Source organism: Syngnathus scovelli, chromosome 13 (assembly GCF_024217435.2).
Source record: "Syngnathus scovelli strain Florida chromosome 13, RoL_Ssco_1.2, whole genome shotgun sequence".
In the NCBI taxonomy this organism is placed as follows: Eukaryota; Metazoa; Chordata; class Actinopteri; order Syngnathiformes; family Syngnathidae; genus Syngnathus; species Syngnathus scovelli.
Genome location: NC_090859.1, coordinates 11,145,078 through 11,164,027, shown reverse-complemented (window position 1 = coordinate 11,164,027; position 18,950 = coordinate 11,145,078). Strand labels below are relative to the sequence as shown.

General features: G+C 44.0%; 1 protein-coding gene across 5 annotated transcripts in view; it reads right to left on the bottom strand.

Annotated features, from left to right (window-relative positions):
* The window catches only part of LOC125979912 (uncharacterized), a 182,661-nt gene that overhangs the window by 101,536 nt on the left and 62,175 nt on the right, over positions 1-18,950 (bottom strand). For 4 of the 5 annotated variants that reach the window (XM_068652821.1, XM_049738784.2, XM_049738781.2 and 1 more), the window contains one exon: positions 16,047-16,268. In XM_068652821.1, the coding sequence (XP_068508922.1) occupies positions 16,047-16,268 (222 nt within the window). Of the gene's footprint in view, positions 1-449; positions 538-16,046; positions 16,269-18,950 lie in introns of all 5 variants that reach the window. The other variant, XM_049738782.2, reaches the window with a different exon arrangement.

Genomic DNA, 18,950 nt, shown 5'->3' with positions numbered 1-18,950 from the left:
AATCACCCACATCCTCCCTGCGAGCTCATCCGCCCGCGCCAGGCTTTTTGGCCCGCTTTGCCCTCAATTATTCTTGAATAAATACTTCAACTGAGGCGTCTTCATGCGTTGGAAAGTCCCCCCGCCTTCACACACACTCTTCGCCACGCACTCCTCTTCACAGAACACGGCGAGGTCCAAAACTCTTGACCCCCTTCCCCGAGGATGAGAATACACGCTGGCCTCGTGTAGGTTTGATTGCAAATTTGCGCTGGAAGCTCCGAGGTAACCCGATCCACTGTTTGATTTTAGAGCGACGTCGGGGTGAAGGAGCAAAGGATGGGTTTTTCTTGTAAGGGGGGGGCGGGGAGGGACACGAATGGGGGTCACAGGAGTGACTTTTTCATGTTGCAGATTAAAAGCAGATGTCAGTGGGATTACATCCCCCGGTGTCATCACTCACACCTCACCTTCGTCTGTGCACACTTGGAGGGAGAGAGCGAGCTTTGGGAAGTCCTCCCGAGGAGGTCAAAGGACATGGATGACGCTGTCCTGCAGCTAAAAGTGAGATATCATAATTATATATACACCTCCAGGTAAATAAATAAAATAAAAAATATATAGATATTTCTTTTTCTAATATCAAACAACCTTCACACTCCTCAGCACATTTATTGTGAAGGAGTCGCAGGAATGTGACGAGCACTGAAGTTTTTAGCCACTGAATACTGAATCATAGCGGCGCGCCGATTCATCTTAATCCACTTCTTTCTCTCTGGCTCTCTTTTTCCCTTCGAATGGATGGAGTTGAAATATTGCCCAAGAGGACTGGGATTCATTAGGTCTCTGACAAAGCATGGAGAGGATCAAGCTTTTTAAAATATATCCTTCTTCAAGAGAAGTGAGTGTGACATGAAAGATGAAAAAGAAGAAGGAGGGGGGGGAGAAAAAAGTTTGTGCCGAATTCCAACACTTAGTGAATCATTTGGGCTTAAATAAACAGAACTCTACACACATGCACGCACAAAACAGTAGCAAAGTGGTGGGATCCAGTTTATTGATCCAAGTGACTGTCTGGGAGGGGTGGAGGGGTGGGGGGGGATTAGTAGCCAACTAATATTTGGGCAACCCATGCACACAATAAGCGCCAAAAGTTTATGCGGTCATGTATCATCGCCAAGTTTTTCCCTTTTTTTTTAAATAAAGTTTGAATGAGTTTTATTATTTATATTTATTCAATTTTTTGAATCAAAAGCCATGAGAATAAATCAATGTGTCCACATCTGACTGAACTAAGATCAACATCTCCGCCAAACGTATTCATTGAGGCACGCTTAAATGTCCCCCTGCCCAAAAAAAAAAATAGCCGACTCTGCTCGTCTGCACCAAAGCTGTGATGTCACACGGGCTGGAGTTGCGCCGAAGACGACCGGGCCCACAGGCTCGGGATCAGAGCGGCGAGTTGCTTATTGTTTCTGACAGGAACCACGCCGGGGCCGCGAACCGGGACGCAGCTGCTGAGAACGTCGTCACATCACCAGTCGTTTGGAGCGCCGCGACGAGATCGGGGGGGGTCGCGAGTGCATGTCACAAGGGAAGTGGGGATCAACTATGACTGCGGGTCGCTGTACGAACATTGTTATGATATGGAAAATGGGAACAGTTTTGACTCAATGCTGGCGGAAGCATCGGCTTTCGGCGCTTGGAGGAGATGGAGATATTTAAAATTGAATTATCACGTCGCAATTTCCCCACAGTCATCTCAAATGATAATTCAAATTTATTAAGAGATGGGCTTTCCAGTTCAAACTCAAATTTTCCCATATTAACACGAATTTGAAGATATTTTGATTTAGGGTCACTCAGCACGCGGCAAACCGAGCTCTGCTTGTCAGCGACTAAATTTAGTTTCAAAGTAACTTTGTTCGCCTCTTATCTCGTCCGCTACACGGCGTGCGCACGCAAGCGTCGAGTGCCTCACGAGAACGGGGCCGAGAGCCCCTAGATCTTCCTCTTGAGCCGCTATCTGCTCTCTCTTGACCCGGCATGTGTCTCGAAATATGCTAACGGGGGCCGACGCAGAGAACAGTCAACCCCTCCAAGATATTAACGGGCCGAAAGATGCTGGCCCTCAAGTGGCTCTGTTCTGCTTGAGAACACACACAAAACAAAAAGAAATAAAAAAGAACATACTCGGTGTTTCATTTAAGATAAACAGCTTTTAGAGAACATTACTCAGAAAGACCTCTTAATGTTCACTTGCTAATTCCAGTTATTTCTGCTTTCATTTTGCCACTCTTAAAAGCTGTTTTGTTCCCCTGCTGTCGATAACTTTGCTTAGGGCTGCAGAAACACTATAAACACTCAATTAAGATAAAAAATTGTCATTTTGGAGATACAACAGACAGTCTTTGTAATGTTTGTAGCCTTTGGTTGTTCAGTCCCACAAAGCGGAAAGAATATGTTTGTGTATTGTTGTGTGCTATGTTTAATATGTGTTATTGCTCCGTTTTAGTCAAGTAGCAGTAGTTTTGAAAGTTTAAAAGTAACATAACATCTCTGCTAGCTTCCATTAGCCGTGCCGCTATATGCTAGCAATAAGCTAGCAGACTTGGTTTCATTGATAACTGTGGTGTCAGTTTTACAGAAAAGTAGCACGCTTGACCTCTCACTCGGACAAACACGTGCGAGTCTTTTTGTGTCCTTCAACACATTCTTTTATGTAGCTGACCTCCAAAATTGTTTTTTTTTTTTCTTAAACTGTGGTCAGGGACTGGGACGGGATTTTTTTTCTGTGGGAGTGGGATGGGCCGGGAGTGAAAATCTACTTCCAAGTCAGCCTCAAATTCACACTTAGTGCGGAATTCAAACAGGCTGCGATGCAGTTGGGGGCCAAGTGATCATGTGACCTGAAATTGCTCATTATTGCGACATAATGCAGCGTAAGGCCACATCCTCATCTTTAATATCTCCTCACTGCCTTGACCTGCAACCCATATTCTGGATTTATATCTCAAATCTGCTCCCTTTGACCCACAATTAACCTTAATGAAAACGGGAAGACTCGCTGCCTTTAGTGTCTTTCCAGTCCGCATACATTTTTTTTTTTCTCCCTCCCATTGCTTTTCTTTTCCAGCACGTTACGTTCGGCCGATGGAAATCAAGGTAATGACGAAGCGAAGAAAAAGAATGTTCTTTCAATAGATAATTAGGGAGATTGGTTTACCAGGGCCACTCAAAGCTCATTCACATGCGAAGGGGCCGAGGCCCGGCCCCCCGAAAGGGCTCCCAAGAGAGGCATCGGCCCCCAGCTTCATTTCTCAGAGCAGGTGCCTGGCAGGTAGTCAATGGAGACGGCCGGCGGAGATATACAAGAGAGTCATCCTCCCGCACAAGGGGGTCAACATCACAGATCAAGGGTCATGAGCAGAGGTCACAAGGTCAATGTTTAGCACACACGGAAGCGGTCAGATGACTGGATATGCATCCCGGGACTTTTAGCCGGTGGCTCCAGAAGTAGGCAAGACGTTTCGCGTTTGTGATGTCACATCTTCATTTCGCTAACGGCATTCTGTCCATGACAAACACGCTCGAGTTAGTTTTCCAACTTTCCAAGGTTTCTATTTGATCACATATGTGTTATCAATAGTATTGATACATTTCATTTTACAAATCAAACTCATTGGCAAATTTCTTTCGCCATAAATATGCTCCGAGCCGCTTCCCATGACAAGGTGATACAGGAAGAAGAGGTCAGAGGTGACGTGCACTCTAATTTGTAATTGAATCTCAGCGTGGAAAAGCGATCAGTCATTGCCCGTGGGCTGCCAACGAGGAGGGGCGAGGAATCTTTCGCCCTCCTCCCAAGTGGTTGTCGTTGGAAATGCAGCTATGGTTTACAAAGTCACGAGCTTTTCGCAGTGATGACACGAAGCAAAACAACTCCGGCCAAATAGTTGTACTTTACCCAGGTAGCGACCGACCGAGCGTTCTCCGTTAGCATCGGTGCCAATAAGTACAACAACCCATCGGATCTGCATGTCAATTTCTCGTGTTCCAATCAAATAGAAAGCCCGCCGAGTAAATATCTATCTTCTTATAGCCCGGGCTGTTTACAACACAGCCGCGGCTGTATAAACGACGCGTGGCAAATGAAGAATTTCTTTTAAGGCGTCGGGCATATGCCCGATATAGGAAACCCATAGCGTCAGTGGCTCCATATTGGATGCGGAGGTCAAAGGCTAGCGAAGGTCAAAGGTGTTGTTCTCCTTTCTCATCACGAAGTGCATTAACATCTTCTGCCCGTCCCGTCACGTCCAGATGGCTCGGCGGGCCCGCGGACAGATGCTCCGGTTTTGAAAATGCACCGTCGAGAATATGCGCGGCTCCATCATCGCCACATCATATTTCAAAAGGAAGATGGATATGGATGCATAAATAAGGACAGGCTGCATTAAGTCATTGATTCTCTGCGAGTAGCTCAACTTTCACCGAAATTCTTTGAAAGAAAAATGCCGTTGACATGAAAGAAGTTTTGTTTTGGGACCGAGGGAAGAAAATGTAAAGAGATCTGAGCTGAGGACAAGAAACGGTCAAGTGAGCTGATGGGATTTGACAGAGATCGCTATTGTTAAATGAGAAGTTCACATTTAATTTACACTGCCGCCAATCTGAATCAGATCCAGTTTGTTTCACGTCAAAGCTTCAGACCCTGCACACTCAGCAAATTGATAATTTTGTGTATTAAGCTACTCAAATTATTTAAAAAAATAAAACTACAAGGAGCCCATACAGAGGTGGGTAAAAAAAAAAAAGACAATCAGAAATAAGAAAATAGTTTTGATTAATGAAAATAAAGTCAGACTATCACAAAAAAAATAGGAAAACATATAGAAAAAAATGTTTGTGAGATACTAATAGTTTAAAAATAGATTTACGGATGTGATGTATTCTTTAAAAGTGTATTTTACGAGCAGAGTATTAGCTAATAATCTTATTTTGATAAAGCCCAAATATTGTCAGGAAAGATCTTATGTAGGAAAACAGTGGGAGAATTTTTTCAATGACAAAATCTATTTTAGTACAAGAATAAACAGACCTTTATTCTCTCTCTTCCTTTCGAATATTGTATCATCACTTTAGAGTGTGAGAAAAAGCTGTGGTTGCAGTGGTGCCAGTTGAAGTACAGTAGATAAATGCCTGTTTATGGGCGTACTCGGTGTGACCTCGCCTAAGGGAAAAAAAGGCAGACACTTCTTAGAAGCAACCATCAGATTGTACGTGAACTGTCTCCGAGGGTACAAGGTTTTATCAAATTGAATCTCTTAAAGTGCTTATCCTACCGTTTGTCCTATTAAAGGTTTTAACATGTGTCTCTTCCTTTACAATCATGAGGCCTTGGAGTAAACAGCGTAGAGTTAGCCATTATCGCCACACGCTAATTAGCCAAAGCATTAGTGTAAAAAAAAAAATAAAAATTAAACAAAAGAAGCTCTTTTGGCTCTTTAAGTACTTATTACTGTAATATTGTATTTTCCCCCTTCTCGTATTTCAAGTTTATCCTTGTAATGCTGCAACCTTTTATGGAAGTTCATTTGTTAACCACTATATTTTGTTCACATTTTGTATGGATCGTTAAACATGAATTACCTTGGAAGAATCCCTACCGATTATTAAAAAAATAAAATCATCATCTCCAATCTCAACTGTCTAAAAAAAAAATCAAGTGATATAGCAAGATAGGGGAAAAAAAACATGAAGGAAAAACAAAATACCAAGGGCTAGCTAGCTAGCTAACTTGTGTATTTTTAGATAGTTTGCTACCGCCTTTTGTGTGAATAAATGTCACATGCCTGCCAAAGCCCGTCTGATCGATTAAACGGCGAAATCAGCAAATCGTGGCTGTTAATCACTTGGCGTCCCGTCGGCCAATCGACATGGCGCTCTGACGGGAAACCCCGCCTCTTTGGTTGCCAGTCATTATTTTTAAGCGCGGCGAAACCCTTCAAGGCATGCGAGCAAGTCAAACAAACGCGGCCGTTCCAGGCCGCATGGCACCCTGCCGCGAGGTTTGGCTTGGGGTGCCTCGGAGGGACACACACATTTGTTCGCACACACGCACACACAACACCAGGCTGCCCGGAGACCTCCGACATGAACCTGCTTCTCTCACTCAGCAAGACATAAATCAGCCGGCTCTCAGCGGCCCTGCTGGCCCCTCAGCGCCATGCTGAACCTAACTCCACGGGAATCAAACGCCTGTAACAGGATACAAAAACTAATCCGGGCCAGAGACAATCGCCGGCACAGAGAGGCTGGAGGGGTGCTGATCGAAGACCATATCCAGCCCCCTTCCTCAAATCCAACTCATCTTTGTCATGAGACCTTTGACCCCTGCACAGAGGCGACATGCTATTGTGAGGTGCTACTGGTCTGCTACTGAAGATGTAACCTGTCAGGTTTCTCTCCACCCCAACACTTCTGGACTCTCCAGATGGCCCTCTCAGCTCACTCACACAAAAACAGACACACTAACAGTAATAAAGTAATCAGGTACAAATACACAAAATAGCTCTCTTGAATTCTGTCTTGTGCAATCATATAGACACAAAAAAAGAAGAGTTTTACAAATACTGTAAGTGGTTGCGTAAGATGCAGTAATGTCATTTTTTATAGAGGATAAAAAATAGATGCCTGAGAAAAGTGATATCTGTCTACAAGAGTTGTCCCACCATTTGTGTGCAAAGATTGACAGTGTTGTAAAACATCAATGCTAACCGTTAGCATGCCAGTCGTATTATTTATATATTAGCATTATAACATTGGCTATTTTAAGCTATTGTACTTTTTTTTTCTAGTCAAAGCAAAACATCTGTCAAAACAATACACATGCACATACTATAAAAACAAAAATAGTTAAGTGTGAAAATTGATTTCTGAGGCTACATGGATCTTAAGGCGTCCTCCTTTTGTAGTTCTCATATGAAGAAAAAAGTGCTCACGGGCGGCCACAGTAAACGATCCAGTAGCTTCCCGCTCGAGTCCTTCTGCCTGAGCGCATCCATCCCAGACTCCATCTCCCCCACCCCCCTCCCCAAGCAGTGTTGCTGGAATGCCTCTGTACTCTGCTGTCCTGATAGAGTGGCCACTGTTTCACTGCGATAACATCAGGCACCAGGGCCTGCACAGCCATGGGGCTCCGAGACACACTTTTATGACTTAAGTGTCTGGGACACATATCTGCAGCCATCAGCTCCTCTGTACACCCTCATCACATACTTGCACACATGCACTCCTGCGCACGCACGCACGCACGCACAGCCACCCGCAAAGCATGCAAATGTGCGCGCAAACTCACAAACACGTTTTTGTTGACTCGGCGCCAAACGAAATCAGCTTGTGTTTGATTTGCGACACAGGCGCTGTTATTATCTGCAAATTAAGCTTTTGAGCGTTGCCTTCAAGGCAATTGGAATTGTAACAAGCTAGCATAATCCTAAAATTGCTGCAAAGGTTTAGAGTGGATAAAATGATTTTGCTCGTATTAAAAAAAAAAAGGTTAATTGATCATTAGAAGATGGTTTTAAGAGGAATGTAAAACATACAAATGTTCGTATAAGTTTCTGTTATTTGAAGTATACAAATGGTATGTAGTGGAAATTTTGGTGATTTTTTTTTTTTTTAATCATTTTTAAGATACTTAACAAAGGATTTTTCAATTTCCTGAAAAGTGGTGACTGCAGAAATGTTCATATCGAGTATTTTGGGGGGGAGGGTCACTATAGTAGATTTATATCATATTTAGATTTGCCACTGGTTGATTCTAGGGGTGTAAAAAAATAAATAAAAAATAAAAAGTTACAATTCTACCACCTCTTGTCTAAGCACTCATGCATCCTTTTAAAGAAGCAAAACCACCAGATTCATTGGAGTGAGCAGGGCCTGGACTGCACTTGAAAGCAACCTAAAAAAAAAAAAAAAAAGACGCAGTGCACCCTTGATGGACAGCACCACTTGACTCGTCCCCATTGACGGTCAGTCACTCAAAGCAAAAGGAGGATGAGATGAGTTTCTCAGGGGAGTGAGGATAATAAAATCAGTGTGTGTGTCGTGAGTGGGAGCCATATTTGATGGTCTAACAGAATGAAGGTCTTTGGCGGTCTTTTAGCTAAAGCAAGCACATTTCTTTGAAGCCCAGCCACCTTGGCTGCACAAGCATTACCCGGCCCGAGCTTTTCTATACATTAAGCACAACACAAGTGCATTACGGACCGCCGCCCCAATTGTACTCTCTCTTGTGAGTATAAATACTATGATCCCAACAGACCTTTTGATTTGCTGTTTTTTTTTTTTTTTTTTTACTCGCTTGCCCCGGCGCTGCTGCTTCTCTTCTTCCTCCCCTCCCGATCGGATTAGGATCGATTGTAGCGTAGCAGAGCCCGGCCCAGACGCGAGGACCGGGACAACGGCGTGGCGCGATTGTGCTCCTCATGCCCCGCCTCGGAGACTATTCAGGCGACTAAATAGAATGATTTGCCCTTAGATGTCAAATTTCCTCCGAGACAAGGATGTCAATACCAATTAGATTGTCTGCAGTTGCCTTAGTTACGCCAGCCTGCCCCACTGCGCCGCCGCCGAGCCAACCTCCTCCACTCCAAAGACACACTCACTCTCTTTTAACATCTCACTCCCATCGCTCTTTTCTTTTTTTTTTCTTTTTGTAAGCAGAGTGGTGGTCTCGGCACCAAGCCTTCAGCCTCAAATCAGTTTTATGACTGGCGCTGTGCAGACATTAGGCTAACTCCATTAGCCTCTCGGACCGAGATGGCCTGAGGGGATACTGTGGGGCCACGATGGGACTGAGTAGGTAGCCTGGTGTGTGTGTGTGTGAGTGTGTGTGCGGTGAAAGAGCGAAGGAGGGGCTAACGCTGTCTTAACGCACAGTCTTTTGGCATCTCCTTAAAGGTCACTGTCTGCTGGTCGGAGGAGGCCAAAGCCCAGCGGAGCGAGAACGTAAACAAGAGAAGGAGAAGAGGGCAGAAAAATGGATTAACGAACAAATGTAATTAGGAGGAAAGGGAGAGACTGGGAGAGAGGACTGTCTCCACTTAGAATGGTGGCTCCTGCAGGCGCTTAAGTGCAAACATGACAAACAGATGTGGCCATGGCTGGCCAGACACAAGACTACACACACTCATTAGTATACAAGTGCGCCAACACACGCATGGATACACATCTTCTCCGCTTCCTTTAACGCTACTTCACCTCTCGGAAGCACGTTGGGTGATAAGAAGGCCGCTTTGGAAAAAAAAGTCAATGCGACGCTGATTGCTGTTAGGTATTTGAGAAGCGGGATGGACCGTTTGGACCGAGACAATGATAGGAGAAGTTGCAGAAAATCGTTTCGACACTTTTGCGGACATGGTGTAAAAAAAATGAAGATAAAAAGCCAAAACCAACATTCCTCCGACCCTCAGAGTCTTGGGAAGCTTTCCTCACGACAATGTGCTCTCTGTTTATAACAATACTCCAATATGAGGGCTTACTATCTCTGGCAAGCGGACACCATGAGACAGATTTGTCAAGATAGTGTGCGACACAACGGGCCGGTTCTGAGAAGAATTTTATTGAGCCGGGCCGCTCATGACGCAAGGCACTCTGGATGAGTAACCGTGAGGTAAAAGCAGGTTTTGTTTGCGTGTGTGATGTATTCACATCAAAACGGCAGGGTGCTTTAGGTTGAGCCTTGGGGTTTTATTTGAGAAGCTGTCATGTGACTAGCGGCTAGTGTCAACCTCTATTGTGACCAATCAGTACGTCTTTACGTCATTGTCGCTCGTCAAGCTGGGTTGAGCTTGAACGTGAGCGTAGAAATACGATAGCTTTCAAGTGTATTGCCGCCAGTTAATTAGAGATGATGTCATGACACTTCATCTTCGAGATAGGCGGCGGTGATCAGTTCGGCGGATTTGACCAAAAAGAAACTTAGCCGATGACTCAATGCAACTTTTTTTTCTCCTTTGTATTTTTATAAAAAATAATGACTTTTAAAAATCTCAATTTATGCGATTATATTATAATAGTGTTGTATGCTTCTCTTTGATTATATATAAAAAATAACCTATCATAAGCTTTCTTCATTGATTGAACAAAGATGAAGTATGACAGCGTTTCAACTGAAGTTAGCCAAGATGGCTACTTGCCCTTTTTGCGGACTAAGAGTGAATCAATCGAGACTTGATTTATTGCCTTAACTCTTGTTTACATAAAATATATGTGCAGGGTGCTTGGCCGGCCTATAATGTTTCAGTTTGTTTTTCTATCAGGAACATGAAACTGCAGACTTTTTTTTTCCAGGTTTTCTTTTTGTCCAATGCCTAATTAGTTACTGCAATTGGCTAAAATCAATACCTTCCCAGAAAGCCTTCGAATAAGGACACGTTAGCTCTGTTTTCGCTTTGCTGTCATCGGGGAGCAATGAAGAAATAATGCAGTACAATTATTCATGTTAGTTAGCAGGATGAGTTTTGCAAAAAAGATTTTGGTGCATTTTGGCAGGGTTATTTTTTTTTGGGGGCATATTTCCTTAAAATTTCTCAATTATGACCAAATTCAAGAATTCGCAGGAGGTACGTATCAATGACGGCTATGACTTGGCAGAGGAATTTGCCCGGGCAATCCTCGCCATTTTCATCCCATTTCAAAGTTGATTTAACCTCCCGGTGACACTCGTTGCAGATGCTTTGAAATGGTTGTAAAAGAATAGTTTCTGCATGATGGCGTCTGCGATTAGGCGGCACATCTGCACCGGCAACAAACACACACACACGCACGCACATACACACGCCCCCGCAACGGCCCCCTCCAATTTCAGATCTTGGTGTTGGTTGGCAGCCAAGGCAAACATTTCCCGTGAATAATTGCACGAGATTGATTTCAACTGGGCCGATTAGATGGGGTTTTCGTAAGAGAGGTAACAAAAGAGGCACGGCGTCAGGAATGGCAGGAGGAAGTCGAGGAGATGCCGAAAAGATAAACAGGAAGCGGAGGAGCGACTTTGACAAGCACGAGGATTCTATAACCAGTCCGACCGCAAGCCTTTTAAAGGTGCATTTCTGCTCGCCGCCGGCGACGGGAACGCACGTCCCGTCTAGAAGTCTGACGCGCTCGTCAGTCAAATGGGCAAAACAAATGTGCGCGTTCTCCACTTATTTCTCTTTTACGCTCTGGGCCCTCCGAGGGTTTTCCCAGCTCCCTCCGTGCTGAATAAGCATGCGGAAAGTGACCATTAAATCTATTGCTGATGGAGAGACAAGCGAAGGGGAACGTCAATATTAACGTGGACAGGATTTACTTGCGCGACAGGCCGCCCCTTGCGGTGACATCATCGCCGACGCTCGACAAATTGCAACGTGGGGGTGATGACGTCAATCAAAGCTTCTCATTTGTCCATCCATCCGTTTGGGATGGTTTCGGTCCACTGAAATGCTGAATTAAGAAAAAGAGATGGAAACCTGGAATAAATAATAATGAATGATGTGTAGTGTAATTGGTGAAAAATGAAAGACAATATGAAATATTGTTGGAATGATAATATCATTCATAATATTACTATAATGACTGAAAATTTTGGAATGATTGAAAGTTATGGGATAAAAAGGAATGCAAATAAAAGTGTCCTCTCAAAAAGACATCTTATGTCCAATATACGGCCACTAAGCAGTCCCCCTCGCCACCTACTTGAGGAAATACGGTAGGTTAAGAGATTAAAGGCTTGTTTCGCAACACCCGCTCATCTTTAAAGTCACACTGCCAGCCTTTTGGCCATTATCGCCGCAATTAGACGCCGCGTAATGAAAAAAGCATGTGAACGCGCATACTCCATAAAATCCTACTTTCAGCACCTCTGAAATTAGAACTTAAGTCCCCCCAGAGGGGCTATTAGGCGACAAATCCCTGCCATTGACTAAGTTCTGCCCTCTGCCCGCTCATGACTGACACCCCTCCTCCTCCCACCCGAGCTCTTTGAAGTTCATCGCCGCGGCGACCGCAGCATCACATCCTCTCTCCCGAAAGCGCAAAATACCGCTCGGCCCCTTAAGCACGCCAGGGAAAGAGTGAAGGCAGGTCTGCGGGAAGGCAACCCGGACAAATCGGAAGGAGCCAGATGTTTGCGTCCCGTGCAAACTTGTGTAGACATGCGCTTGCCGTGGGCTTGCATTAATGATGGCCGGGATCCATCTTAAAGGAGGGGCGGGGGAGTACATAGGTTGCGGCCATGCACACACTCACCAAGTCACATGTGCTTGCAATAAGTTGATCCGAGCCGCTCTGATCCAACAAACAGATGCAAGAAGGCCAATGTTCTTTTGCCTAAATTGGGGGGTTTTCAGAAGACGGGAGAAAACATTATAATTGGGTCCTATCAAAATTTATTTATATAGAAATTATAGCTTGACTTTTAGGAGTGAACGGGGGGAGGAATTAAGCAAACAGACGAACATGTGCCTGTCGTGCGTGCCGCACGCCAAAAAGTCATCACAACCGCACGGATTTATTCTTTTGAAAATCCATCATTTTTGTCGACAATGAAAGCCGTTTTAATGATTTATCTCCAACTTTGGAAAAGGCCTGCTCGTAAAAATCATCATGATATTTTCATAGGCATTCATTACTCTCATTTAAAATTTAAATTTCCATTTGAGTAAAAAGCAAAAATCATTGTGTGCGTGCTGCACAATAGTTCAGGGGAGTTTTATTTTTGGACATTTGATGGAAATGAACCCTTGGCCTCTTTGATATAATAAAACTGGGAGATATATATATATATATTTTTTGTTCCTTCTAAATTCCAATTACAAACATGTTGCTCACATTGTCAATTTGAAAATAAACACCAAAATCCACAAGCTAACCTATGCTAATGCTGCGCTAATGCTAACCTAAAATGTCAACCACAATAAACAGGCTAACAGATGCTAGCATAGCACAAACAAATCATACAAATTGCTCATTTGTGACACACATCACTCCTGGGCATAAAATACTTGTCTGAAGTGTCAAGACTGGAGAAATGATTGCTTGAAAAAAAAAAAAACAGAGCGAGAGGGAGGGATAAAAGAAGTGCAACAGAAGGGCAAACGAGAGTGAATGAAAATGTAAAGATTGCGTGGAATGCTCGGGGCTGAACTGCGGATGAACCCCGAACCCCAATCTGCACCTGACAGACGACGTTATTTGCATTGACATACAACCGCAAGCTAGCAGCCGGTGTGTCAGAATTCCACATTAGCATGAAGAAGAAAAGCGCGTGAAAACAAATTAAAATACAGAAAAAGTAAATATTTCCGCCATGAGAGAGTGTGGGAATATTCCACATCCCCGATAATTGCGGTACATTTAATATGTTAACATCCTGTGCCGCGTTACCTCAAACATACATTGAGGTCTGGAGGGCGTGTGCATGTGAAAGTTTTACAGTCAATCAGTGGCATTTTCAAACGGGAGGAGAAAGAAAAAAATAGTGGGGAGCCAACCACTTAAGTCAGGGAAGTATAGTGCGCTTTAACAGAATTGTGCAAATTATTTTTTATGGTCATTTATGGGTTAGCGTGTCACTTGGCACTGTTGCTAGGCAGATTTCTTTCAGTTAAAATGTGAATATGAGCACGCTCTTTAAATAAGTTCTACATGAAATAAAAAGTCATGTTACGAATAAATAAAAGTTATAATAAATGAATAAATGACACTTTCAATTGTTTTGGTTTGGTTTTGTAGTTTCTTTATCCAATATACTAATAATAATATATAATATATGATCATATATAATATATATATAATCATAACATAAGGCTTCAGTGAATTTTTTAAATTACTGTGAGGCCTAATATTTTATTTAAAAAATTACCCCTCAGTACTTAAATCAAGCAAATACAACTGAAGTATACTGAACAAAATGTAGTGCACTTGCTGACAAAAATCTATTTAAGCTACTCTAACTCGAACAATTATTTCAGTGATACTTTTGCCTACCACTAGAGGGGGCTCATGAAAGAATACGAACCACACCGGCCTAAAAAGATCAAAACGCGAGATGGTTTCATGTATAGTAGCGTACGTTTCGGATCCAGATTTTACACGCGCCGTTAGCACCTTTTGTGCTCTTGTCACATCGTTGCCGGCGTGATATCTGCGAGCTGTCATCACCTTTTTCAACGGCGAGAGTGCAGGGAGCCAACGACGACCGCCGAGCGTTGCCGTCGGAAGAGCGTTTAAGCCGTCTAATGCCATGTTTGTTTTGCTACGCGCTCTCCAGACTCCCGCGCCGCCATTGGCGCGTTGGCTGCCACGCTCCTCCCCTCTCCCTTGCCCTTCATTCACTTTCCCCTCACTGGTTATTTTCTTTCCCCTCATTGGGCTTCCCCTTCATGTCGGCCTGTTTCCTCCTCCTTTTTCTGCTTCTTCTTCTTCTCCTCCCACAGGGGGCCGTTTGCATTCCTGCCAGAAGGGGCGGAGGTGTCTGCGATCGGGCCTTCGTAAGGACCGGCCTACTGCTCTCCCTGGGAAAACCGGTGCCCCCTACTAGCCTGGCAAAGAGGGACCCCGGCTTCTCATTGAGAGCGCTGACAGCCGAGACAGAATTTGGGGTTTTTTTTGTGCAAAGGGGTAAAAAGTGAGCACATTACTACTGCAGGAGATCCAGAAGACTCAGAACGGGAGCAAGCAAAGGAGGGGCGGGGGGCTTTTAAAGAGGTAAGGCTAGGTGGGGAATGTAGGCCCGAAATGAGTTTGGAATATGATCCACGGGCTGGAACCAGTCAACGTTTCTCGACCTGACGTGCGTATGAGATAACATGGAAGCCTTCTCTCACACACACACACACACACAAAATTCCACTAATCACTCGCAAAGCATTGGCAACATTTAGAGAGGCTTTCCCCCCCCCCCCCCCCCCATACTTCCTGGCGTATAGCGCCCGACACCAGGCATAGGGGCGGCGCATTGATCTTTCATCGCGCCATACATTTAAAGCTGACGGCATGAGGGGAGCAAAGCCGCCCCCCCCCCTTTTTTTTTCTTTTTTAAACGGCGGCCCGTTTGGAGCCTAACTGGGATTGTTCCCCGTTTCCTCAGATTGTTTTTTCACTGAGTCAGGCCGCCGCGCCGGGCCGCTCTGAAGAGGTAAGGCGGAGTTTACGCGGACGCTCGGGGTGGCACGTAACAAGCGGGACACTCACACAATGGTCACCAGCACGCTTGTTTCTTGGCAATTATGCGTGCGTGTTAAAGCGCACAGAGGACACTCAGCACGCTAAGGCAACCCGCTTTGTTGAATTCACAATACGGATTTCAGGCGTGCTGCAAATTTGAATGGAGCTTTGGTTTGACACCAGTCGTTTGAAAAAAATATACCTGTAGAATTTAGATTTAATACAGAGTAGTTATTCAATTGATCTGTTGTATGTGTGTGTTTCAAAATGCACTTTATATTTAATACAGAGTAGCCATTTAATTTTTTTGTAATTTGGTAATACTCTACTAAGTATTAAAAAAAACTCCCGCTGTTATTTTTGGATTTATTTCCTTCCTCCTCCTGTTACAGGTCATGTGTCTCGCAATTTTTTTACGATCGCTTAAGCTTGGGCTTCATGTTTTCTTGCCTATCGACAAGTTGCTTACAAATTGGCAAATTATAGTTAAGTGGTGCCTCATCATTTTAAAATACAAAAATCTGCTGAAATGATCAGCATCGACGGCGTTACATGACACCTAAACGAGCGTCCATCCGAGCTAAATCTGACAGTGTGGGATCGATTAAAGTCAAGGATAGTTGTCATAAAAATTTGCATGTCTCACTTGTGAGTATAAAAAGGAAACCGTTGCTTCCTTTGGGCCGCCCCCCCCCAACGACAAACAGCTGCCGCACGACTCGTTTGAAGTGCACTTGATCACATGACTTCATCGCATCCTCAACTATTAATCAAAACCGTTTTGGATTAGCGAGAGGGGAGCCGAAGAAGGATGGCTCTTAACGCAAATCAAATTGCACTTAATCGGCTCAAATTACCTTCATCAATTTGCATGAAAGCCTCGGCGGTGGTCGACGACGTCCAATCATACGGTTCATTGGCGAGCGCGTGGGCGCGGCCCGCCTCGTATCCCGACGGTATTCCATTGATCCCGCGGCCGACTGGCCGGCCGGCGGCGGGAGGAGGATGCGACGGGCGGGCCCTGAACTTGGTCATCTTGCCGGCGTGATATCGGGTTGCTCCGCCGGGATCTGTTCGGACTGGAGAGAGAAACAGACTTTGGATCAGCGGATCAATTTTCACTGGACCTTGAATCTTTCGTTTTTAGGAGGCACACAGATGGTCACACATGACACATCGATGGAGCCAATAGTGTACTGTCACAACTGCCGGGTTATAAATAACCGAAATTGGGTGAAATACTGTCACTAACCCAGCGCCGGGTCCAAAAGTGACCAAACTGGGTTATTCAAACGGAGATTCAGGATTCATGATTGAGCTAAATGGAGGCTCACTATTTGGCAAGCAGAAGGTCATTCTCAGCTCTTGCTAGCTCGCATCCTGTTTAGGTCATAGCATTGTCACATATATTACGAACAATACTTTTAAAATCCCACTTTACAAAAGAAGTTCAAGCTACTCTAGGTTAAAGATGTGAGATTAGTATTTGGCAAAAAGTAGGTCGTTTACAGTTGCAGATTAAGGCTTAGCAATATATGGAGATAATAATGCTGGAATGCACAAACACAAATATTAAACATTCTCATAAACAAACAATACAAAAAATAATTACTGAATTACTTGACAAACCAAAGAGTGTGGTTTACTATTTGGCAAGTTCAAACTACTTGGAGATACATTTAGATGTGGGCTCACTATTTGGCAAGCAGCAGGACACTCACTGCTCCAACTGCTGACTTATACATATTTATTAAGTCTTAAAATGTATTATCATAACAATATACAACTTCTAAACGCCATAAAGCGGTATCATTTAAACTGCAACTATTGTTAATTGTCATTTTAAAAGTGGATGATCTTGTTCTGAAGCAGTAAGCGAAGGCAAACAGGATTAAATGTCTTTTCATAATAACCCTGAAATCGATTGGGATGAAAAAAAATAAGAGATTGTGGTCTTTGCTTTAGCACCACACACACACACACACACACACACTATCGAGGTTAAGGAATCATGACTAGATCATGTTTCGGGTGTAGTGTACACAAAGTGGATAGGTCTAATTAATGCGCTCCATCATACCAAATATGCATTTCATAAGAGGCGTGGAAATCATGTGACGTCCAGGCTGAAATTGGGCAATAATGAATACAGACGACGACGCCACTTGGGCCCGGCAGAGAGAGACAGGATGTTTCAGCAGTGAAACCAGAGCCGCTCGCCATCTTGTATTTGTTTATTAAGGATGCGTTTGTACTGCCTTATACTCCCAGGATGCTTGTAACTGAGAGATCGGTGCATGTGGGGCCATCGGGGCGGGCTATGAGCGGTGAATTATTTATTGAGGAGATGGGAAAATAACACAAAAAAAAAAAAATCATTGATGGACAGGAGAAGTCGCAACGTAGCACTTTAAGGATTTGGATTATTCGTTGCGTTTAATTATTTTTCCATGCTTGTGATTTATTTGACAATATTTCCAAAAAATCCTCCCATTTTTGTAAGTGATTGCACATGAAATTGTGTTTATTTTAAGGCAATTATTGGACTTTCCACTGATCCGATCAGCTACTTCTGATCAGCAGTGGCGTGCAAAGCGGGGGGGCCAATGGGGGCGGAGGCCGCCGCGTAATCATTCCCCAAAATGATGTTTGTGTAAAGTGTTGTAAATGGTGTCTTTTTCTGACTAATATAATCAACGTCAGCGTGTTTACGCCGGCGGACCGAGAAATCGGAGATCCCAACAGAAAACAATCTGATCTCCGACCGAGGAAATTCACTTCCCATCAATATTTCTCCATAGCCAGATTTAAATGATTTGGTCGGATATAAAATAAATCACATCTGGTTGCTTCCTCTCCCTGCTTTGTTGTTGTGGAGTTTTTGTTTTGTTTTGGATTTTTTTTTTTTTTCCTTTCATGTGAGCCAGCCAAGGAGAAGCGAGAGTAGGCTGCCTTTTGTCATTCAATGGGCTGAGCTCTTTTTGGAAATCACCGTCCTCCTTCCTCGCTGGATTCCCACGTGGCCGCAATCCTCGTACGCTCCTAAATGACGCTGCTCAACGATTGACGTTACATGACGACTGCGATTCGACTTCCCAAAGTATTTACGACGACAGGATGCGTGTAAAACTGTTAAATCAATATGACCTTATTTTTTATTTTTACAAGAAAATAATAAAATCAAAGAAATCTGGAGATAATTTACAGCTGGAGCCGCCAGCATATCACTGTTTAAGCTAAAAGCTCCTCCATTAACGCTTTTGTGCTGGCTCAGCAAATAATCAATCATGCTAGTATTGCTGTTTAAAGGAGGATTTACTGAAAGCGACCGGCGAACTCGGCGCTACCTTCCGTCATACGAGCGACAGATTATGATATGGATTTTACGAAGCTAACTGGAGTAACCGGGCTTTGCGTATCGTCAAAAGACAAAAAGCAGGCCGAGGAGGTTGTGCAAAAGTCGGAGCGGCGTAAAATGCCAGCGATTCGCCGAGCATCTGCGACGCTGACAGCCTGATGATTTGCAGGCCCCCGCGTTCAAACGAGCTCCATGTGAAGACTTTATTTTGCACAAATCAGAGCAGAGAGGGATTTGCATCCAGAAAGGGGGATTCTTTTTCTATTTGATTTGTTTTAAGCAGCTTCAGACACACCCTTTACACTCTCCCTCGTGTGTGTGTGCGTGTGTGTGTGCGTGCGTGCGTGTGTGCGTGCGTGCGTGTGTGTGTGTGTGCGCATGCGCAAATGAGGGCTACATATGT